Source organism: Myxocyprinus asiaticus, chromosome 10, assembly GCF_019703515.2.
Source record: "Myxocyprinus asiaticus isolate MX2 ecotype Aquarium Trade chromosome 10, UBuf_Myxa_2, whole genome shotgun sequence".
Taxonomy (NCBI): domain Eukaryota; kingdom Metazoa; phylum Chordata; class Actinopteri; order Cypriniformes; family Catostomidae; genus Myxocyprinus; species Myxocyprinus asiaticus.
In genome coordinates this window covers 16,268,132-16,294,225 of record NC_059353.1, presented here as the reverse complement: position 1 = coordinate 16,294,225, position 26,094 = coordinate 16,268,132, and the positions used below count along the sequence as shown (strand labels likewise).

Below are 26,094 nucleotides of genomic sequence, written 5' to 3'. Positions count from 1 at the left end.
GACAATACCCCATAGATTCTCTATGGGGTTCAGGTCTGGTGAGTTTGCTGGCCAGTCAAGCACACCAACACCACGGAAATTTAACCAACTTTTGGTGCTTTTGGCAGTGTGGGCAGGTGCCAAATCCTGCTGGAAAATGAAATCAGCATCTTTAAAAAGCTGGTCAGCAGAAGGAAGCATGAAGTGCTCCAACATTTCTTGGTAAACGGGTGCAGTGACTTTGGTTTTCAAAAAACACAATGGACCAACACCAGCAGATGACATTGCACCCCAAATCATCACAGACTGTGGAAACTTAACACTGGATTTCAAGCAACTTGGGCTATGAGCTTCTCCACCCTTCCTCCAGACTCTAGGACCTTGGTTTCCAAATGAAATACAAAACTTGCTCTCGTCTGAAAAGAGGACTTTGGACCACTGGGCAACAGTCCAGTTCTTCTTCTCCTTAGCCCAGGTAAGACGCCTCTGACGTTGTCTTTGGTTCAGGAGTGGCTTAACAAGAGGAATACGACAACTGTAGCCAAATTCCTTGACATATCTGTGTGTGGTGGCTCTTGATGCCTTGACCGCAGCCTCAGTCCATTCCTTGTGAAGTTCACCCAAATTCTTGAATCGATTTTGCTTGACAATCCTCATAAGGCTGCGGTTCTCTCGGTTGGTTGTGTATCTTTTTCTTCCACACTTTTTCCTTCCACTCAACTTTCTGTTAACATGCTTGGATATAGCACTCTGTGAACAGCCAGCTTCTTTGGCAATGAATGTTTGTGGCTTACCCTCCTTGTGAAGGGTGTCAATGATTGTCTTCTGGACAACTGTCAGATCAGCAGTCTTCCCCATGACTGTGTAGCCTAGTGAACCAAACTGAGAGACCATTTTGAAGGCTCAGGAAACCTTTGCAGGTGTTTTGAGTTGATTAGCTGATTGGCATGTCACCATATTCTAATTTTTTGAGATAGTGAATTGGTGGGTTTTTGTTAAATGTGAGCCAAAATCATCACAATTAAAAGAACCAAAGACTTAAACTACTTCAGTCTGTGTGCATTGAATTTATTTAATACACGAGTTTCACAATTTGAGTTGAATTACTGAAATAAATGAACTTTTCCACGACATTCTAATTTATTGAGATGCACCTGTATACTGTATAATTTTGAACTTATTAAAATACATAATTGCCTGACCGCGATGACTTGCTTTAATCATGATTATTTGAGATTACCGTGGTCATGTGCACTTTTAATTTAAATCACATATTGACATCTAAATAAGGGAAATTAGCAAATAATAAAACCACCATAAAATGCACATTTCTATATCTCTAGTTCAGATGCAGTGGGAGAGTAGATTCAGCCATAAAATAAGTACTATGATCCGTTTTGATTGGTCTGGCATCAGTTGTACCAGCTCTTGTGATTGGCCACAACTTCATTGGCCCCGCCCAACACCGGTAGTCTGCTCTCTCGCATCTGGGTTTACAAGTGCACAAGTGAGTTTTACTACAGGTTTTTCACGAAAGTAGTTGCAAAAGTCATGGCGAGAAGATTTAAAGTTGCAGTGCCAGATTTGAGAGGTTGTAAGTGCTGATTTGTGGTTGTACTGCAAAAGTGAATTAAAGTACAAAAGTATATATGTAATACAAGTTTGTGTCTGTCATTGTATTTTGACATTTTACACATTTGTGACTATTTGTCTGCAACTTTGAACTCAAAACACATGTTTTTGATTATTGTCTGTGAGTGCAGATTGCAACATTCAACTTCAGATTTTTATTTTACAAGTTTTCACATTGTTGCTGTGAGTGTAAATTTCAACTTACGAATACAAATATTTATTGTACAAGTTCTCAAATTCAAATCTACAAGCTCTCAAGTTTTGAAACCGATCTACCTTTATACATACCACCTGCCCCCTACCAACACAAGTAGCAAATCATGATTCATGGCTAAGATGTTAAGCCTCTAGGTCATTTCAAATAAAGTGAAAAGCCCTTTGTTACATCCCGCATCAACTTCCTATTTCAATAATAAATAGATCAACACAGGAAAGAGATCGAGTTAATGGGGTCTTCGAAGCCTCTTGGGTTATGACATAACAGACCTAATCTACTATACTATATTTTGACAGCCATGACAATTAAGAAATTATTACCATCACTGCAACTACAGGATACTATATTTATTAAAAGGAAATCATCTCTCTGCCTTACCTTTGTTAGTTTGTCCAGCTCTCCAAGCCATGCTCCAAACATTTTGTCCAGGTCCTGGTCCTCTTTATCGCTGTCCTCCTCTGCTGCATGATCCAGTTCATCATCTGAAAACTGCTCCATCTGAAACACACGAGAACAGGACTGATCAGAAATCATTTGACACTTACAGTCAAAGTCTGATTACTCAGAAATTCCTAAACAATGTGAGGTATCGTTCATGTCTGTAGCACAAATGGTGCAGATTATGTGCTGAAGTTTATGTGAGTTATGCATTGAAAATACTTAGGAATTTGAACAAACCTCTTACCCTAAGTATACACAAGATATCCAAGTATGAGCAATATAAGCAACGCTTGCCTTAATCATAATGAACAAAACTTTAGGAAATGCAGTACACCTTTACCAAATGTATCTAGTATGACACATTATTGAGACCATTTAACTAGAATTTTAGATATACAGTTATATAATGTATACACGGAAATATAAGCACTGGCCACCAATGTTTTCTGATGTCAAAATATTTGAAGAGACAACACTCAAAATGAACCTCAAAATATGGCACTTTATTTTCAGCTCTATTGCACATGCTTGGCATTTGACCTCAGATGTCATGACCACTGGCCAAAAATAATACACTGCCCTCTGGTGGCCAAGAAGGAAACACACTGCCTGATTATGCATCACAGACAAGGGTGGAAAGAGTACTGAAAAATCATACTCAAGTAAAAGTACTGTTACTTCCCAAAAAATGTAGTGTGAGTAAAGTAAAAGTACATGTCCTAAAAACTACTCAAGTAAGGGTAAAAGAGCAGCTCATTTAAAAGTACTCCTGAGTATTGAGTACTGAGTTACGAAAGCTATGCCCCGTTATAATAAACACTTTATGATGCAATTTCAAAATGTAGCACAAATACCGTGTGGCTGTTTGCCAGAAAGTATAAAAAATAAGTATTTTATAGGTATTTTTGACTGCCAACTTTTAAAATACATCACTTATCTATGATAAACACTACATGAATCTGATTCCAAAAAAATAAATAAAAGGGTGACATGATTACAGAAATGAAAAGAGAGTTATTTTCAATACACTGGTCACCATTTTAAACCGTAATGTAATGTAATGTAAATCAATTTATGTGTAGCGTCTAAAATGCCCTTAATGCCAACAAAGAGAGTTATTGTTGCGCATAAAACATGTTCAAAACAATGCAAGAAATGCAAAAAACGCTAAAAAAGCAGGATCACTTGGCATGTCATGTCCCACACAATAGAGGAGATAGAGCAGGGGTAGGAAAAGTTGTTTGGTACAGGGGCCACAACAGGCTTTAAAGGGATGGTTCACCCAAATATGAAAATTCTCTCATCATCTACTCACCCTTATGCCATGCCGGATGTGTATGACTTTCTTACTTCAGCAGAACACAAATTAAGATTTTTAGAAGAATATCTCTATTTTGGTCCATACAATGCAAGTGAATGGGTGCGAAACTAGGGCGCCGCCATTGTCAACCTTGAATGTGGACTACTTCTGGTATCAGCCACTTCCAGCTATTTTAGCTAATCATAAATGCTACATTATGCTGCTTTATATTACAGGCTGGCAATATATGTCGTCATATTATTATCATTAATTATGATTTTCATAAACTCATTGGTTTTGAACGCATATAGTTTTAACGTATATCGCATTTTGCCATCGTTGTTTCACACTGTTACATAGGCAGAAAGAATGAGAGATCAGGCGCTGACAAAACAGTCCTCTTCGCAGTCTGACACGCCTCCACAAACTTTACACAACCAGCAGAGAACAGAAAGCCGCTGGGCAAATGCTGCTTTAACTTAAACGGCATCTTGTTTAATACTGGCAAATTAATAAACACATTTTACTCTCCGTTCTTTTCAGAGAGCATTCTCTCTTTCTTAGCAGTGTATAGTAAACAGATACGCAGATCGGCATTCAGCATATGAAACATCACCTTTGGAAATAAAAAAATAAGACATCATCAGTGGTTATGCAGGTACATATAAATGGATGTTTACATGGAGACAAGTAACACTGCATCATCACGATCTCAGTAAAATAGGAAGCAGATTTTATTACCGTCTCTTCAATACAACAACACACAGCAACAAGTGAATGATTTACTTTTTTACTATAAATGCTGAACTTAGAAAATTATCCGACATTAGGCCATCATTCTGCTGTACATCCTGTGGTTGTGTGATAGTTTATAAATTTAGATCACTAAATTCTGGTATTATTATCCTTCTATTTATTTACATTGCGGTCAATAACAGCGGAACTTTTACACATTCACCAGAAATGCAGCCGCTTCTTACTTCCGCGATACAAAGTAAGGTGGATATGCTTACATAAATACAGCCTATTGCAGAAGTACTTGCTAGGAGAAGAAATTAGATAGTAAGCTATTTCAGGTTTGGGTCGGGTTTAAAATCTGACTGTATCGTTCGGGCCGGGTAGGGTCGAGCCACACGGTCTCGGGTATGGGGTTGGGTTCGGGTTTCATTTTAAGGCCTGTGCAGACCTCTAGGCAAAATTAATGCTGATATCTGGCTTGAGCAAGCTAAACTCACATGACACGATCAAGAAACTGGCCTTCTTCACTGTGAAAAGCCCTTTCAGATCCCGTGGAAGTTCAGGTGTTGAACTGCGCTTGAGGCATTCTCCAAATCCACAATAGTTGGTGCTCGATCTACAGCTGCCGTTCAAGTTTTTTACGTGTGATTTGATTTGACGGGGCTCACGAGACTCTCCCTAGCCAATCACGTTGATGGATAAATATTCAATCAGGGCAGGGAAGTTCCGAATACAGACGGAGGGAAAATAGTGCAGTAAAAGTACAGTTACAGCACTTAAAATGTACTCAAGTAAAAGTATACCATTTTTTAACTACTTAAAGTACAATTCCTGGGAAAAACTCCTTAATTACAGTAACTTAAGTATTTGTAATTCTTTACTTTACATCCCTGATTACAGAGGCTGAACAAACTATTATTTGTCACTGCCAAAGTTGTCACTCTGCTAATTGAGGGTTTATGTAATATCAATAACCAAATTTTTCTTTGAACTAAGCCCTCAAAACATGAATGATTTATTCATAACAAGAAGTTCATCCTGTAGAATTTAACAAACTGATCAGGACAGATCGTGACCTGGTGTGTGTGTGTGTGTGTGTGTGTGTATTGAACACATCTGTATATATCAGTGTCTTATCAATGTAAATATCAGATGGCTTGGAAATCATCCCTTCCAGTTGTAAAGGTTTCGGCAAGCTCAGCGTAAATGCATCTGAATCACCGTATAACACAGAGCCAGTAACGCTCTCCGGTGTCTAATGTTCCTACTTCATGCAACATTCAAATATCACCTGAAAAAGACACACTCTAGCAATTGACAGTAGTTTATCATTTGGTCTGTTTTTTAGTTTCTAATGGAATGAAGTTAATAAATTAATTGTGCTTTATGTGTCCAAAAGTACCCAAATACGTTTTGAGACCAGTCTATGTGATAGCCTCACTGAACAAAATTAGCAGAAATATAACTATACTGTGGAACAGAATGAGAGTAATCCTCTTAAATTATTACAATTCTTCTCGGGAACTTTGGCCTGCAAATGGCTTCTAGTCATTGGTGAGGAAACCTCGTGTGCAGGCTGTCCCAGGCCACAGAAATCTCCACCACACAGATCAACCATTTTACGGAAAGAAAAGCTAGGATCAATAAAGACATGGATTATTTACAGTTGGCTCTCATGGATCTGTTGGAACTGTTTCCAACCAAGTGCTTCTGAAGCCAGCATTCCATAGGTTATGTTTGATATGCAGGGGGGATCATTTGCAATCTGGCAACCTTGTAATTGTGGGTCAATCCCTCTCAAACAAGCAAAAAGGAAACTGGGCAGTGAGATGATTAAGTACTGGCCAGATGTTCCGAAGTTTAGTTCTTCATCAGAACAGTCGGTAGGGTCATTAGAAATGCCACAGAGACCACCGGCGCAAATCTCTTCTACTCACCAGCACAGCTAAGGAATTATTAACATAAACTACATCACCTAGATGACCAACCTTAGAAAAATACATGTGGTGGTACAGTACTATGGTACAGTTTAGGTATCAGATGTTAATACCATGGTCCTTTGATATACGGAGCACTTTAGGAACACTATACTAATACTGGGTAGGGCCTCCCTTTGCTCTCAAAACAGCCTCAATTGATTGGAATTAACGAGCCCAAAATGTGCCAAGAAATCGTCCCCACACCATTACACCACCACCAGCCTGGACTGTTGACCGTGGTTTCCGTTGGCAGGTAATTACTGGTTTTTGACCATTAAAATATCCAAACATTGTCTGACACAATGTCCAGTGCAAATATTAACACAAAGCGTCAGCAACCTCTTAAGTTCATGCCACAAGTGTATCGAGTGGTGCTTGCGGATTCCTAATCTGTGAGTGCAACACACTGTATCCCACACACTGGCAAAAGCAGCCTGCGTTACTGCATTAAAACAGAGGAGGACACCATGGGATTATGTGAATCTCAGGTTGTAGAGAAACACTGGACACGTTTGACTTCACTTTGGCAACAAAACGATTTCGTGCTGCTATGAAAATTCGGAGGAAATAGTCATAATAAAAAGAACCGATGAGAAGAGTCTTAGTCGACCAAGTTTTGCGCAAAAAAACAAACAAACTCCACAGCAAACCAATGAACCGCTAGGTGGTACCATGGGGTAATTTTCGTTAAGCAGGGTTAGGGTTAAGCCTACACAATAAAGCAACATACCTTGATTTAAAACTTTGAACTTTATTTTAACTAAAAATTCAAATGAAACTCCAAAAAAAAAAAATTAAGTGCAATTAAAATGTGTGTTGTTCAACTTTTTGAAAGATGGCTTTACAACAGTTGTGAAGGGCAACATCTCTCTGGCAAAGAACCTGCTTCATCTGTGCATTCTCTACTGGACGGGTATTTCATTGTACGAGAAAATATATCATGTGTGAATAAATTATTTTTGTTTCCCCTTCACGATATAGATTATATATATATATATATATATATGAAATTGATGACTTGGACCAAATAATAAAGAAAAGCAGCCAATAAGTGCCCAACATAGATGGGAACTCCTTCAATACTGTTTAAAAAGCATCCCAGGGTGATACCTCAAGAAGTTGGTTGAGAAAATGTCAAGAGTACATGTCTGCAAATTCTAGGCAAAGGGTGACTACTTTGAAGATGCTAAAATATAACACAGTTTTGATTTATTTTGGATTTTGTATAGTCACAACGTAATTCCCATAGTTCCATTTATGTTATTCCATAGTTTTGATGACTTTATTATTATTCTAAAATGTGAAAAATTATAATAAAGAATGAGTTTTTCAAAACTTTTGACTGGTAGTGTATATGTAATTACATAAGTATTCACAGCCTTTGCCATGACACTCAAAATTGAGCTCAGGTGCATCCTTGAGATGTTTCTACAACTTGATTGGAGTCCACCTGTGGTAAATTCAGTTGATTGGACATGATTTGGAAAGGCACACACCTGTCTATATAAGGTCCCACAGTTAACAGTGCATGTCAGAGCACAAACCAAGTCCAAAGAATTGTCTGTAGACCTCCGAGACAGGATTGTATTGAGGCACAGATCTGGGGAAGGGTACAGAAAAATTTCTGCAGCATTGAAGGTCCCAATGAGCACAGTGGCCTCCATCATCCGTAAATGGAAGAAGTTTGGAACCACCAGGACTCTTCCTAGAGCTGGCCGCCTGGCCAAACTGAGCGATCGGGGGAGAAGGGCCTTAGTCAGGGAGGTGACCAAGAACCTGATGGTCACTCTGACAGAGCTCCAGCATTTCTCTGTGGAGAGAAGAGAACCTTCCAGAAGAACAACCATCTCTGCAGCACTCCACCAATCAGGCCTGTATGGTAGAGTGGCCAGACAGAAGCCACTCCTCAGTAAAAGGCACATGACAGCCTGCCTGGAGTTTGCCAAAAGGCACCTGAAGGACTCTCAGACCATGAGAAACAAAGATTGAACTCTTTGGCCTGAATGGCAAGCGTCATGTCTGGAGGAAACCAGGCACCGCTCATCACCTGGCCAATACCATCCCTACAGTGAAGCATGGTGGTGGCAGCATCATGCTGTGGGGATGTTTTTCAGTGGCAGGAACTGGGAGACTAGTCAGGATCGAGGGAAAGATGAATGCAGCAATGTACAGAGACATCCTTGATGAAAACCTGTTCCAGAGTGCTCTGGACCTCAGACTGGGGTGAAGGTTCATCTTCCAACAGGACAACGACCCTAAGCACACAGCCAAGATAACAAAGGAGTGGCTCTGGGACAACTCCGTGAATGTCCTTGAGTGGCCCAGCCAGAACCCAGACTCGAACCCGATTGAACATCTCTGGAGAGATCTGAAAATGGCTGTGCACCAACGCTCCCCATCCAACCTGATGGAGCTTGAGAGGTCCTGCAAAGAAGAATGGGAGAAACTGCCCAAAAATAGGTGTGCCAAGCTTGTAGCATCATACGCAAAAAGACTTGAGGCTGTAATTGGTGCCAAAGGTGCTTCAACAAAGTATTGAGCAAAGGCTGTGAATACATATGTACATGTGATTGTTTTTTTTTTGTTTTGTTTTTTTAAACATTTGCAAAGATTTCAAACAAACTTTTCACATTGTCATTATGGGGTATTGTTTGTAGAATTTTAAGGAAAATAATGAATTTAATCCATTTTGGAATAAGGCTGTAACACAACAAAATGTGGAAAAAGTGAAGCGCTGTGAATATTTTACGGATGCAAATAAACATTAGATTATATTTTTTTCTCTCTAGTAAGACCTTTCATATTAGGACAAAAATCTTATTCTTGATGAGAATCCTTAAAATAAGATCAATTTGATTTATCTTGTTTTAGAAACAACACTGCATAAGATATTTATGTTTTTCAGAGAATGTATTTTTAACATGTGTATTTTGTTTTACTGTACTGACAGAGTTTTTATAGTCAAAACAAGTGAAAAAATCTACCAGTGCTGAAGTAGTAATCCAAAGTATTTAGAATATGTTACTGACTTTGAGTAATCTAACAGAATACGTTACAAATTATATTTTACAGCTTGTATTCTGTAATCTGTAGTGGAATACATTTCAAAAGTAAACCTCCCAACCCTGTGTGTGTGTGTGTATACACATACCTCTCGCAATATCCAATTACATCGGAAACCCCTGGGCTGAGGGATTGGAGAATATTGTCTTTAGTGATTTTGCATTGAAAATTCAATAATTGTTTTTTTTTTAAACAAAAAACTTAATACATGTACTTAATACATTTCTAAATTCAAACTGAACTCCAAATGAAATGAAAAAGCAATTAAAATAACGAAGTGATAAAAATAATAATAATAATTATATATATATATATATATATATATATATATATATATATATATATATATATATATATATATATATACATACACACACATATATACATACATACATACATACACACACACACACACACACAAACACACAAGTGACCACCTTTCCATTTACCGTCAGGCAAGTATCTGTCTAAACATGCAGGTGGAAAATTACCTACAAAAATCAAGACATAAAAACAATCATAAATGTAAAAATAATAATTATAATGATAATAATCACTGAAATATAAATCATGGTTCGAGGTGAACTTGTTTTTGTATTTTATATTTTAAATCACAGATGTATAGGCTGCAGAGTTGCATTCACAATTTACTGCTCTGTGGAAATAAAGCTAACTGAACTCTGTCTGAGGTAATTTGCAACACTCATAGACAATACTGTTCTTGCAAAAAAAAAAAAAAAAAATTTCAGAAGACAGAAACAAAGAAAGAGTGAGAATGTTTTACATGCGCGTGTTCCACGAGACTGCACACCTCCGTACAAACCGCGTGTCATACATGCACATAGACGGCTTTTCTGTCATCTGTTCTTAATAATATAATAAAGTGTGTTTTCTTCAAGCGCGTGTCTGTGTTTCTACGGGCAAATTATTTGTATTATTAATTTGATAATAATAATAATAATAATAATAATAATAATAGCCTAATAATAATAATAATTGAATACATTATTGGGAAAATGAGCCAAATATCGTCTTGACATAGTCAAAGACATCAGCTATTGGCGATCACTCTGACCATCGTCGATCATCCCCGAGATCATCGTCTGTCAGCACAACCCTAATGTGCATTCTCTATAAATGAACAAAATGCTCAGACAGTCTCCTTGCTGGTTTTTCCGACACATTCAGAATCATTACCACTTTTGCTGGTGTCGCTACGGCTCGCTTTGTGCGTGCACATGTAAAATTGATATTTTAAAGGCTCATTATTATGGTTTAGTGTTTCTCTGTAATGTAGAACAGTGTTAGAAATGTTACTTATAACATTCTTTCTCAGCCCTGGAACTCTGATGCCATTCTCTGATGCATCCAAAATATAAGTAATTAAATTAATATCATAAATGTGCGACAACTAGTCGACTAATGGCTTAAACTAACAACTACTAGTCAACTAGGAAAATCTTTGGTCATGGGCAGCCCTAGTTATTTTAATATTTCTTTGTAAACAAAAAGCTATTTTGCTTTGCACCCTGTTGAATGCGTTTTCCATGACAGGCGTTCTTTTTTATTTATTTTTTTTATGGAAAAGCAGCTACAATGAACAAATGTTTATTGTTCATTTGACTAGATTGTGTGTCATTATTCTATTGCATTATTATGCATAGTCCATCGTGTTAAAAATAGTGCAAAATGACACTGGCTACCACCCCTGGAGTTCGCTAGTTTGAATCCCAGGGTGTGCTGAGTGACTCCAGCCAGGTCTCCTAAGCAACCAAATTGGCCCGGTTGCTAGGGAGGGTAGAGTCACATGGGGTAACCTCCTCGTGATCGCTATAATGTGGTTCATTCTTGGTGGGGCACGTGGCGAGTTGAGCGCGGATGCCACGGTGGCTGGCGTGAAGCCTCCATACGCGTTATGTCTCCATGGCAACGCACTCAACGAGCCACGTGATAAGATGCGGAGGCAGCTGAGATTCGTCCTCTGCCACCTGGACTGAGGCGAATCACTACGCAACCACGAGGACTTAAAAGCGCATTGGGAATTGGGCATTCCCAATTGGGTGAAAAAGGGGAAAAAATCCACACAAATGTTTTTTTTTTTTAAATTGCGCAAAATAAACAGCGAAATTAGATTTTTAACAATTTGTCTGGCAAACTGTCTCATTCCCGGACATGTTTGCCAGCACCAAAATTTCTTAGCGGAAACTCTGCTGTTGACACAAGGCAGGTTGTGTTTATGGATTCATGCTGTTGGCGCCAAATTCTGACCCTACCATCTGTGTGCCTCAGCAAATATTGTGATTCAACTGTCTAGTTTTAGTTTAGCTTTCTGTTCTTGGCTGACTGAAGTGGAACCCGACGTGGTCTTCTGCTGTTGTAGCCCATTCGCCTCAAGGTTCGACGTGTTGTGCGCTCTGAGATGCTATTCTGCCTTCTACAATTGTTCAGAGGGGTCATCCTAGTAACCATAGCCTTTCCCCATTCTGATGGTTGATGTGAACTTTAACTGAAGCTCCTGACCCGTATCAGCATGATTTTATGCATTGCACTGCTGCCAAACAATTGGTTTAGATAATCGCATGAATATGAAGGTGTACAGGTGTTCCTAATAAAGTGCTCTGTGAGTGTATACCATGGTACTAAATGAGTACTACAATGGTACATGCCCCCCTCCCTCCAAAAAAAAAAAAAAAAGAAAGAAAGAAAATGTAATACCATGGTACAATTTGGAATTTTTTTTATTAGTGCATGTAGATTGAGTTTTTTTTTTTTCCTCTCAGGTGAAATCTGCAGATGGATTTAAACACGGTAAAATGTGCTCTAAGCTGAGAGTAACACTATAATTGGTAGCTGAAAGCATTATCAAGTTAGCTTTTTTTTAATAAACTAAATGACCAAGCATTTTTTGGCATCCATCCATCTGTGTTGTTTTTCAATTGTTTTTTCTATGTAAACATGCACTAGACAGTCATCTTTCACCGCTGCGCCACATCTTGCAGTTTTTTCAGTGACTAGCACAGGAGTGCAGCATTTTTTCAGATGCTGTGTCAAGTTTAAAAGAATTTCAACTGTTAAAAACACATCTTGAGACACCTGCAATCTGTGCCGCTGTGTCTAGTTTGTTCGGCACAAGGATGCGTTCGTTGTGTTATTAGATTATACTTATGTGCAGAAGTATGTGAATGACGGGCATTCCAATTCTGCTATTTCTGTGGAATTCCTGGCCTGGTTGGCCTGGTTAAAAACAATTATAATTTGCTTATTTAAAACAGTGCTGCTTCATTTAGAAAGCACTAAAAGTAATGGGTTCATGCTAGATTCCAAACACCTCAGTCTCAAGTTCAAATCATAATATTTTTCCAATGCAGTTTCCATTTCTTACATCTTGGCTCGTCCCTGGAGCCTACACGTTCCGAGCTATATCAGCAATTGTTTATGTTAAATCTGAGGAGAGAGTGAGCGAAACCAGGGAGGGAATTATAGAGGAGCATTTCGGGAGCTGTGCTACAATTAGCTCCCTGCGGTTAGCAGCCCTGTGATTTGGGCCTGGACTGGCAGGCCCGGGGCGTGGGCCGTTCTGTGTGTATGGTACAGACACACACATAAGTGTCCTCGAAACTGTCCCTGATTACACAGACTGGACCAGTGGACAGGGTCCAAAATAATTTTCTTCCACACTTGCCAATGGAGAGTGAATTGACTGACCATAAATACTTCTGACCAAAAAGTGTATTTATGTTTTTTGTTTTTTTAAACAATTTTTTCCTTGCAAATTTGTGACAAATGGTGCAAGCCATTAAATACGAGTAGCATCATATACCAGTTAGTCCCAATGTGTCAGTGAAACTGTCCCTCACACAGAAATGTAAAGACAAATCCTGATTTTCTTAATCATATTTTTGTTTTTATTTCCTTTAGGTGTGGAATATTCCACGTGTCCCCTCATGGAATTTGCCGCTTGCTGAGTGTTAATTTTGGATCCTGGGCATAAAAGGGCAAATGAGTGTGCATGTGTACATGTGACAATGAGAGCATCACCAACCGCTCTGTGACCGGAACTTTGCACGTGCTGCAAAGACAAGCCACGGCAGTCCAGTCTAATAGAACCTGGACTGGGATTGCTTGACTCGCACTTTCTTCGCATTATGCAGATCCAGTCTGGAGAGACAGTGGCCACGTGCAGCATCAAGCCTGCAGAGGCGGCATCTGTTTCACATCACTGCCTAACACATTCCAAACACAGTAAGCACTTCACTCTGATGGAGTAATGCAGGCAGTCCTGTTGCCTCCTACACAGTAGAGCCAGCAGTGTTAATAGTTATTAAACACAGCAACACGTGTTTTACCAACACTGTAATGCTCTCGCTGTGTCCACGTTCAGTGGATTTTGCTGAAATGTTTTAGCATTGTTTCGTACTTTATCCACCCTATCAACATAATTATCTTGATTCTTAATCATGCTAGTGCAAGTTACCTTGAAGCGTCAACTTATAAAACTAGTTGCTACTTGTTGAATGAAAGCCAAGGATTACTGCAGAGGGCAACTCCTATGGCACAGTGGTTTTATTAACTCAAAATCAACTACATTTTTACACTTTCTAAAGAATATTTGTGAGGTGCTTGACCATGCATAGCACACCGCCACGATGCTTGATTGTTGTGGGTGGTTATCAGAACGTTCCTATGTGGTTGCTAAGGTATGCTGGGTGTTAGTCAGGATGTTGCTATTCAGTTGCTGGGGTGATCTGGGAGGTTGCTAGGGTGTCTCTAGTATGTTCTGGGTGGTTCCTTATTGGTCAAAGTGAAAAACGACCACCTCCAATTCTCTATGGTATTTGGTCACTAGATATGGATCGGGTCGCCCCTTAAATCCAAGTCCATTTTTTAACAGATTTATTGTCCGCCAGGGGAAAAAATAAATAAATAAAAATATCACAAGTCCAATAGCTTCAACACATTCTCCACAACATGCTGCGTGCCAACATTATCCCACAGATAACCCATTTATACCTTGCATTAACATGCTTTTCATAACCGGAAAGTATCTGGATATTCTTTAGCTGGATTGCATTTACACCTTGCAGTCAAATGGGTCTCCATTGTGATCGGATAGAGATCTGATCAAAATTACCCTTGCAAAATGAAAATGCTACATACATATTAAATCAGAGCCTGTGGTAACTAAAAACTATCTGTCTTTCAGCGAATTTTGAAAACATTGATGGATAATTAAATGCTTTCTATCACTTTGACAGTCAGGGTTTTTCGAGTGTCGCAGGAGCCAAATAGTGATTAGAAAACAGGAAAGAGACGTGAGCGAGTGGAGATTTCAGAAAAGAGACGAGATATTCTAAAACAATTCCAATGGAATCATTTATGGGATCTTGTTCATTGTTCGAGTGACAAGATTGCAAGACGGTGGTGACTGTTGTGTTCTTCACATTGCAATGGCAGAATAAACAATAAAAAAGGAAAGAACCGCAACACAGCACTTTAACAATGGATGACTGTAGTACAACCTCACATAATTAATTACTTACATAGTTTTATCCAGATAACAAAAATGTATTTGCATTTTTTCTTTAAATGGTGCCAGAATCCATCCTTGACCACCTCCAAATGGGGTTTCAGTGCATCTTGTGCGTCAGTGCGTCTTAGGTGCATTCACAATAGGAATTTATTGTGGTCCAGTGCTATCCAATAGCAATCCGGTCACCGAAAACGCATGTTAATGCAAGGTATAAATGAGGCCAGAGACACGGGTTCTGGTCCCAAGGAAACCAGGAAGTTATCCAGAGGTTGCATTTTCTCTCTAAAATTACATTTTTACTCCGCTAAAGTTAGGTTTAGGGTTGGGGTTTGGGTGTTGACTGTATTACATAATTTACAACAAAAAATAAAAAAGTCCCATTTGGCACCACTCGGACATTTCACGTAGAAACTGGAGCTTACACATGCCCATATGTTCAACAACACTTACAGCTTTGGCTATTGAGTGATTCGAATTTTGGTAAGCAGACCTACTGGAGCTGAAGAACTTTCTACCTACTGACACCGAATTGAGATCAGTTTGTGCATACCAAATTTTCCATAAGCTGCTTCGTGCTAAAGTTTAATACTTAGACTTATGGATTTATTCAAATTCCTAACCCTAAGAATGAGCAATATTAGTAGTGATGTTTGCCTCAGCAAACACCAATTTAAACAATTTAAACATATTTAGCTCAGACAGAATCAGTTTTTTTTTTTTTTTTTTTTTTTTTTGGTGAGTGGAAAAATTAAATAAGCAGTTATAATGATTGCCACTTTGGAAAAAGTTACAAGTCATTTACATCTGTACTGATAACGAACCAAAAGAGGAAAAAAATCTGAGGGCATTGTAGTCGTGTATGTGTGTAGGAGGACAGTCTGACATAAACAGGAAGTGTACAGGATGTAATGAATTCCTTATCCTTCTTGCAGCTTGTTGTGTAAGCCATCCCTCAAGATGACAGCCATGGCAAACTTCGACAATGTCACAACAAACACACACACCCAAAAGCAGTTAATGAAAAGAGATGATTCATTCTCCTTCATGACATTTTATATTATGTAACAAATGGCCCATCAAATCCCTTACTGATCCTGAGTCAGAATATAGCATCTTAATAAAGAACAACCACACATCTCCACCCCATGGATGATATTTCTTACTCTACCAGCCTAGAGTGCCAGAGGAATCCAAACTCTTCTGAGATAAGTCATAGAGTGTTTCTCTCCAATCCAAAAGAGCCATATAAACCCTGATAAATGTGCATCTAAATTCTGAAGAATGAATCATAAGAATGATAGCCATTAGGCTTCTACAAATGATGCTTAGTAACAAGCTAGAAATAACACTGTACTTACTCAGTAATGGAGTCTTACACCAAGGATGGTATAAAAACCATCCGACCTCTCGAAAGACAAACAAGATGATTTTTGTAACGGTTACAGTGTTAGTGGATGTCTGTAACAGCGAGACTAAATTCCCAGATACTCTGTAGTTCCTATGACAACTTCACATTGTTTGCAAATGAAGAACAACTGTGTGGATTGTGCTTCCCTCTGCCTGACCTTATGATCTTTGATCTCAGGGTAAGTGGTCATGGAGCATTTGTGTAATGGCAGAACAGGCTTGAATTGGTTCCGAAGCCCATGTGTCTGTCCCAGAACCCTGGTGTCAAGCATAACCGTTAAACTAATACATTTTCCACGAACAGGGTGCTGGTTATGTAGCAACATCAACTCTTAAATCAATGGAAACATGAGGCGGTTCGAGGGGACCGGCTCTCATCTGAGCACCAGCACCATTTCAAAGGAAAAAGGGTATGAGAATTCTAAAGCCTTTCTACAGTAAGCACCAATTTATGCCATTACCAACCACCACAGAGGAAGCAAAATAATGTGATATAAAGTGGATTAATGGGATATATGGGCCTATTAGAGGCATTAAACTCAGAGCGAGTCTGATCTCATGCAAGCTGTTAAGAATGGAAGGAAGCTCTGAAGTGAGGTTGTGACCCCTGTACATTCTTCACACAACACATGACCTCATAGAATAAGTGTGTGTGTGTGTGTGTGTGTGTGTGTGTGTGTGTGTGTGTATTACTGGGAGCATGGTAGAGCCCAGAAAAGCACAGACACACTAACACAAACCACAGACCTCAGAGGACTTTTCAAAGCCCAGCTGGTTTGCAGGAAGCAGCACATCAACTTAACACCTGTGAGCGCATCAAATGACCCAAAATGCATCAAATAAGCTCTCAAAAGATGGTTATATTAAATGTACATCTATCAACAGGCTGATCATGGCCCAGTGCCAAATGGCAACATAAGTCCAACACTTAATCACATTGTACGGTAATGTGATGCCCACAATATTGCGGGTTGAGCAAAAGGGTGCATAGAGGGTGCATAGTGGACACCAAGGGAAGTGCACACTTCTGAAACCTAAATGGCAAATGAGACACCTTACAATCTCATGTACTTCAAGAACACAGACGGGCAAAGGCCACAAGACCGCAAGTCCACAATAAGCTTTATTTTCCATTTGGGATAGGACTATTATACTCTTTTTTTATTTTTTTTTTATTTTTTTTTTCCCCAGTCATGTTTGGAGGCTTCCCCATAATTTCATGACAAGAACATGGTATTCAGTTACACAGATGAATAAAAATGTTGAGTTAAAATAAATGCATGGTCTTGAAATCACCACATGGCTTTGTGAGACATTTTGAAGATGTGATTAAAAATTCAGGGAAGAAGGTGGAAAAGAACATCTTCTGACTCAGTAGCTCTTCAAATTATACACCAACTAGGGCTGGGAGATATGGCCAAATATATTATCACAAAAAAAAAATTCATATCAATATTTATTACAATATACATTTCATACCATTCATGGGGAATGCCTTCCACATGTTTGTTAGACCACATTCATTCTTGAATTTCGCCAATTTTATAATCTTCAGCTGATGTTTGACTCCACTGTGAAATACTTTCTTGTGACGCTCCATGCTCCATCTTAGTAGGTAGCAGTAATGCACCATAAGCTGGACTGCCAACCTCCAATAAACACCACAAGAAGAAACACTTTCTTGCCTGTGACAGCGCTTTGGGTCATAAATAAATAAATAAACAGGAATGGTGTTGATGTCGGAGTTGCTGTTGTGTTCAGTCGATAGCTGTATTGCATTGTCAGTGCGGTCTTGTTCGGTACACAATGCTATCACAGTTTCCACAGCAGCAGGGCTATGTAACCACTACCCTGCTTATACTTCCTAAAAGGCTGATTTCCTGACTGTGATTCAGTAAAGTAGTTGTGTGTATAACTTTGATGAACTGCTTGTGTTTTTAGCGAGACGTACCTGATCTGAACGTCTAGATGTAAAACAAAGTCTAAATATGGAAAATTACTCAAAAGATTATCACTGATATTGAAAAAAAAACATTTTCTGATAAATATCGATATCGTTTTATCTCTCAGCTTTAACACCAAAACAAACATTTTCTGATATCTGTATTTGGCAGAAGACTCATGGTCTGCTATATGAAACTGTGGACACATGGCTCAATCAAAGTAGTTCTGGATGTTTTGCATCCATGCAATTTTTACCCAACCCCAACAACATAAATGCTGAATGAACAGAGGCAAAATTGAAAAAAAGAAAGAAAAAATTGGGGAGAAACAATTTAAAGACAGATGCAGAAATTGCCAAATGCTAGCAGGATTGTGAAAATAACAATTCTCTTAAACAGTTACCATAAATATTGAAGTTTCCATTGTAAATTCCTACTCTTTCTTGTGATGGCAAGTTCTGATTAGTGATAGACTGATATATCGGCCAGGCCGATTGATCGGCCGATAACAGTGTTTGCTTGGCCAATTAACAGAAGTGTTAACTTTCCCGTCTGTTCCAAAATCTACCTATACATTTTTCAATGGATAGTCAGCACTTTGTTTTCAAGGTTTTTTCTTTTCAGGTTTATGCAAATTTGAGTAAATATTGCATTAAATAAGTGTTTCACTTTAAAAAATGTTGAGTACATCTGATTTGCTGTTGTTAAGTTGTATTATGTTTATAGGCATTTATATCAGTCATCCTACTCTCTAAATATCGGTATCGGCCACTGAAAAACCCATATCGGTCGAACACTAGTTCTGATCAGAGACATCAGGTAAGTACCTACAGAAAAAGCAATAATCAGTGCATTTACTGTAGAACACTGAATAATGGAGTTTCTATTCGCAGGTCCAGTATTGTTCTGATACAGATATGGTCTATTCCAAAAGCTCAACAGAGCTCCATTTCCTTGGGGCTGCTTCAGTTGGCAGATCTCTCATTTATTCACCCCTGCTTCAAGAGCAATAAAGATATCGAGAAGGATTTGGCTTGTTTTTGGACTAAAGAACAGTATCCCTGCAATGCCTGGCCAAACTTACGAAGAACATTGGTTGTTTGAGAAGGTCCTTTGCTGACCATCAGTGGCCAAGTTCCTCCAGCCACACAACCAATTGAAGTACAATGACTCTCAATGAAACAGAGGGGAGCATTGAGGAGCATTTTCCCACGACTGTGACTACAGCACAGCTGTCATCCTCAGGGGTGGGTGACTCCGGACATGACTGCAGTTAGCTCCTTGCACGAGGCAGATTTCAGCTGAACTGTGGTGAGGATACAAGCAGAACATCAGGCAGAAAGAAAACGCCTTAAATAAGATCCACATTTTGCCTTTTTTTCCCCTCTGCCTTCATCTCAAAGAAAAAAAACAAATGTAGTTTTAGTGAGGATGTGCTGGCCTCAGCCATCGTAGGAAAAAATGAAAATGAATCAACAAGAGAGTCCAACTCTCAACTTAGTATTCCAGATGTGAGCGAGGGAGCACAGAAACACACAAACACATCATGTTCTTTCGATCGTTTGTGTAAAAAACCACACTTCAAAATAGGCTAAAAACCATCAAATCTGGAGGCAAAGCGGTTCATGAACGAGAACATTATTGGAACTTCTATACATGTTCAAGGCAATTTATATTAAAGAAATAGTTAACCCCAAAAACCCTCAGCATTGTGTTGTTTCAAACCTGCATGCCATTATGTTTTCTGTGGAACACAAAAGGAGTAATTCTGAAGAATATTCCTAAAGGTCTTGTAAATACAACAATAGTTCATAATGACTAAGTCTGCAAACCACCAAAAAGGACAAAAATGCACCATAAACATCGTATGACTCATGTCATCTAAAGTCATACGATTATTTTGTGAAAGGAAAATTACTCACGATAATCCTCAACAATAAGCTGTTAAATTAAGAACTGCTGCAAACAGATCATTGCGTCATTCAGTTGTGAACAAATTGTTCATTTCGATTTGTTAACCGCACCAACTGGTCCTATGAAAAAAAGTCTCAAAAGAAGAATTACTTCTTGGATCGGACTGATCCAGTTTTCAAGTCCAACACCTTTTGGAGTTTGACAGCCGTGGTTACCATAAACTGTTGCTTTATGAAAAATACCTGCTCAAAGATTAAGCAGAATTTCCCCTTTTGTCAAAAAATAACAGCAATCGAGTTTGTAACGGTATAAGGATGAGACCTTATTCAGAGTACCACTATATTTAATTTTTGATGGGAATGAAAACAAGGCTGTGGGATCCCTCACAGCCTCGCTTTCCTTCCCATCAAACATTAAATATGGTGCTATTCTGAATAAGGTCCACATTACCCATCACTTTAAGCTTGACAATATTGAGCTTCAGTAATCTTTTCCTCCCTGCATATTTCTGTTTTCCTCCCTGTTTGTCTCCCTTCTTCATTGCAATCTGGTTGAGATGACTCCCCAGAGAAAGAGAGGAGCGTCAGGCGTAGGCAGAGAGCTGGAGACAGCCATCCACACAGTCAACATAAACACTACCAGGCCAGTGTTTAGACTGAACTTCAGGGCACAGTGGCTTTGCGATTAAACTGTCTGTGTACACGCTTTATAAACCTTCAAAACAAAACGGAGAATGAAAGAGAGGGGGGAGAGAGTGGATAAGAGGAAAAGAAGAGTTTTTATCTCTTTCCAGCATCTAAAAGGGAGGTCCCCTGGAACAGCTTTGAGCCACTGTGTGGACACCACACACACCCATATCTCAAAATAGATGGGGGCCAAAATAGCAAAACAAATCTTAAGAGGGGTCTCATGGATAAAAAAAAAAAAGCAAGTGAGAGCACTGCAAAAGGTCATTACCAACTATAAAGGATGAGCAGACTTAAAGGAATAGTTCACCCAAAAATTTAAATTTGCTGATAATTTACTCACCCTCAGGCCATCCAAGAGTTTCTTTCTTCATCAAAACAGAATTTAAGATATTTAGGATTTCATTTCAGGCCTCCTCCTCTAAACAATGCAACTGAATGTACTCCATTCTTTGACGGTCCAAAATGCATATTTAGGCATCAAAATAATCCACACGACTTCAGTCACAAATGATTGCTTATTTTTAGAAACAAAACAAGACTTATATACTTTTTAACTAGAAATGATCGCTTCCGTACATCTCTGTAAGTGTGCTCATGAGAGGGATGACGTAAGCTCGTTGGTAATGTCACGCGTCACGTGGAGGAGTCAGGAAATGTGTCATTGTTTACACTGTTTTTTTTTTTAATTATTATTATTTGGAAATGATTATTTTTTTCTTTTTTTATATTGTTTTGGACTGTTTTGGTTTGTGAACGGCACAGGTTTCTCTTGTAAACAATGACACACTTCCTGACTCCTCCTCCATGTGATGCGTGACTTTACCAACAAGCTTACGTCATCCCTCTCATGAGCGCACGTCACAGAGTATAGTATATATAAGTATTGTTTTGTTTCTAAAAAATAATCAATCGTTTGCATTCTGAAGAACTTTATTTGTCGACTGGAGTCGTGTGGATTATTTTGATGCACCCTACATATGCATTTGGACAGTCAAAAATGGAGGACATTCACTTGCATTATTTAGAGGGGGAGGCCTGAAATGAAATCCTAAAAGTCTTCAATTCTGTTTTGATGAAGAAAGAAACTCAGATACATCTTGGATGGCCTGAGGGTGAGTAAATTATCAGCAAATTTTCATTTTTGGGTGAACTATTCCTTTAATAAACAGTTGGGATAACATTGGGCACTTTTAACAAATACAAGAAGGTTTGTAGCAGACTTGACCAGATATAACAAAGCTTTAAAATGTAAAGCAAAAGTTAGGTTCTCAACTGGTTTGTGTCGGACCCTAGATTTTACATTGGATGTCAAATGGCGACCCACAATTATATATCGATGCACAATTATATGGTTAGTAGAATTTTATTATTTGCATTTAGCATTGATTTTCCATGCCATTTGTGATCAGTAGAGACCTGTGACCCACCAGTTACATTTTGGGTCACAACTGGCATCAAATAACTTGTTGCAAGGTGTCCCGAAATGTGAAAATCAGTCTGGTGCTCAACAGATGGTACAGTCTAACATAAATCATCTACTTTGAGGCAGTGCAGTTTGTCTGAGACCGCATTCAACAGACGTATTGAGGTGCAGGGAAGCCGGCACTCAGCCAACGCCACTGTTTCTGGCACAATCTCTGCATATGGGAGTGATCATAGGCTGTATTCCCACTTATCCAAAACAACTGCTATGGCGCTGAGATCCTTCAGCATTATTAAAACAGCCATTTATCTCAAAGAGAGGCTGAAAAAAAAATGCAAAGTCTGCAAAGTGCCACGTTGTGTTGGGGAAAAACAGATTGAAAATATGAAGAGAGAAACTGAGCAAAAAACAAAATAGCAAGAGTCCCTCTGAGGATTTGTGGTGGAAATGTTTAAGATATCTCCAGTGGGAACAGTTTGCCAAAAAGTGATGGACTATGTTCTATTGAACAGGTTTGAAAAACAGTCATGATTGCCTTTCCATTTACTGCTGGAGGCCTGGATGGTTATTCCCACTAGTTGATTTTTTCTCAGCATGGGTATATGTTTACATTTGATTGCTCAATCTTCTGAGCTCTACATTTTAATCCATTAAAGCAGCTTCAAGCAGAGTCCCAATAACATGCTAGATACCTAATGTAGAGTGTCCTTTGTAACATAAGTGGTGCTTATCCACACTCCTATAGAGCTCTGTCAAAGATTCTATGAGTATAATAAGTACTTATTCTTATAGATTCCAGGTTAACGACATTAAAGTCAACATGAAATCAAAATTGACACCATTTTCTTTGTTAATCCGTCATCAAAATGGCTGATATAACCAAGGTTACACAGGCCTTTGTTTGATGTTGATTAATTGGCTGATGTTGTCTTAGGCTACTGTTGTAGGCAATGAAGCCTAAAATCTTGCTAATAGTTGCCAGATTTAAAAAAAGAAGAATTACCTTTGGGATTCATCAAAACAGTCTCATAGGAGTTATTCTATTGGCTTTCATCAAGGGCTGAAGGCAGAAATATACACAAACCAAGTGTACAGTATTTTTCAATTTGTTTTACCATTTCTAAATGAATTTTACCATTGGTAAAGACATACAATTTAAATAACATTTACAGACAACTTTGGATATTCATTTTCCATGATCAACACCATAAACAAATCATGGAAATTATTTGTTCTTAAAAACAATAAACGTCACTGGAATAAGTTGTAGTCAGACAGATGAGGTAAATAACTGGTCACTGCTCAGCTGGGCTCTAAAGCAAAACTCAAGTAAGCCATTACATAACCATGTGCTGTAATTGCGGTGTATTACCAGCCCTGTCCAATTGCTGGGTTGTGTACCAGCCCTTTCTAAAAACAGCAGCCAGCAGTCTACATGACCTTTCTCAGCTAAAGGCAGAATATGAAGACTGTCTCACACCAGCCTGGGCTACTCCCTTCACACATCTGTCACTGCTGGGCAGCACTTTTCCATTAAATGTTTCCTTTTAATGTGTAAAGATACACTGGGGACTTGGTTCTTTTCAAACAAACTCTGGAAAATAGAGTTAGGTAACATGGTGTCTTGGCACTAGAACAACAGTCCATGTCTGTTAGCTTAGAGGCCATCAATATATGCTAGAGTATTCCTAAAAGTTTCCAAAACTAACTTGCAGCAGTATGCATTTAAAATGTACAGTATTACTTCTCCTGGAAAATGAAAATTTTTGATGACTTGATTTTTGTCCACTCAAATGCTTAACACTACCTGCCTCTGACTAGATAAAGCAAGTATCTAGCAAATCATGGTTTATAGCTGTGACTTAAACTAAACACAACTGTCAAGCCCATTGATATGTCCAATATGAAATGCATCAATACAGGAGATAAAAGTGCACTCATCCAGCTTACATGGGGTTTTAATAAATTCAGATACATGTTCAACAAAAGTGTGCACCAAATAAGAGCACTTTGATGGTATATTCACTTAGTGTGTTGATCAGGATTTAACATAAGAAAAATATCTCTTTGAAGATGTGGAGAGGTTTTTTTATCCCAAGTAATGTACTGGATTAACGTTTATAAAACTTGAGTCAAATAATATCTCAGTGCTGCCACAAAAATTCCACAGTTTCCATTGTTTATTACATACTTCTTCCAATGAAAAAGCTTCTTCCAACTAGAGCCAAACATACAATCTCATACTGACAAGACTTATGGTGGAGCTGACCAGTAAAAAAGGCATTTTGTCTCACTCTATGCTTACACCCCATGTTAAAACATCAAGCATTAAAGCTGCAATACATAGCAAGAATCTGCAATGTCCCGGCTTTCAGAATGGAAGCTTAAAGAAGACCTATGACAATTAATTTGGTCCAGGACTTTGACTCTAAAATCTAATATGTTACAGGTTGAAATTTGCTGCAGATCTGCACACACACCACTATTTGCAACACATAAAAGCAAGAATTTCTTCAATTCTTTCCTGAAATGTGGAACACTACCCCACCGTTGTCTCCTCGTCATTCTCATTATTGTAAAACTATAGTCAAACTTTACCCATCTGATGCCACTGCAGATTTCCAGAGCAGATTTTCCTGCCCTGTCCTCTATGGGGCCCGTATACAGTATATGCACCACCCAAACTTCCTGTTTGAATAGAAATACACAGAAAACCGCACTTGGCATGCCAATTTACAAGGACTTTAAGAACAGGGATGTGTAACACTACATATTCTCAAAATCGATTAGTTGATGAGTAGTCCGAACGACTAGTGGACACATCAGTCTTAAGGAAGCCCTGTTTAATTAGGCTGGTTTTGGGTTCACTTGACCCGATAAAATGTTTTTCTTTGAGGGCATTTACATATGAGGACTTCTTGCATGCAAATACAGTCAATAACATTAAACTTCATTTGTTCTTGCATCATGACATTAAGTTATGAGAAGGCAAAAACCAAAAAGGATTTGATATTATTGACTTGTTGCCATATTTGGTTTTGGCTCTGAACACACGAGTTGATCAATGATTTGATTTGATTTGAGAATGAATGACTTACATTTCTGTTCACCAAAAAAAAAAGAGATTGTATGGCCTCAGAAGACTTGGAAAATAGTGGAAAATAGAGTTTTATCGACTTCTTTTTTGTTCTTTTGGAGCTTGACAGTCCAGAGTCACTTTCATTGTATGGCAAAAAGCTGTTTGAAGAAATTTTTTATTTTTTCCTTTTGTGTTCCACAGATGAACGAAAGTCATACAGGTTTGGAGCGCCATTAGGCTGAGTAAATAATAATAAAAAAAAAATTGTGGATGAACCATTCCTTTAAAAGGTGGAGCATTTTTTACTTGACACTATCCCTTAAAAAAAGCAAGCTCATGATTTGACACTCAAAAAAACTGTGCAAGACACGATGCAATGGGCAAATACATCCGTTTGTAGCAGCTTTATTTTAGAGGCGATGAATTTTAAAACTTTTCAGAGAGGGTTTCATCATTAAACTGCAAAAGCACAGCACACTGATATTGAAGGATAAGGAATATCCATAAAGTTGCTTAGTTTGGATGGGAGCTTGAGCTTGTTCATTTGCCAGGAAAAGATGAAAATAAACACAGAACGATCCTCTCCAAAAGAAGCTATGCATAGATGAAAAGAGGTTGTTTCCCATGTCTCTACAAGCAGAATGCAGGTTATTAAAAACTTGTGTGTGTGTGTTGGAGAGCAGCACTGTTGATTTTCAGGTAGCATCAATAGCCTATATCTGCCTGTGCCAAGAACCACTTTTACTTCACGAGAAATCAA

General features: G+C 38.6%; 1 protein-coding gene across 4 annotated transcripts in view; it reads right to left on the bottom strand.

The window, feature by feature from the left end:
• Window positions 1-26,094, bottom strand: part of raph1a (Ras association (RalGDS/AF-6) and pleckstrin homology domains 1a) — a 123,364-nt gene that overhangs the window by 68,598 nt on the left and 28,672 nt on the right. For all 4 annotated transcript variants that reach the window (XM_051709276.1, XM_051709273.1, XM_051709274.1 and 1 more), the window contains one exon: window positions 2,207-2,326. In XM_051709276.1, coding sequence (XP_051565236.1) covers window positions 2,207-2,326 — 120 coding nt within the window. The remainder of the gene's footprint in view (window positions 1-2,206; window positions 2,327-26,094) is intronic.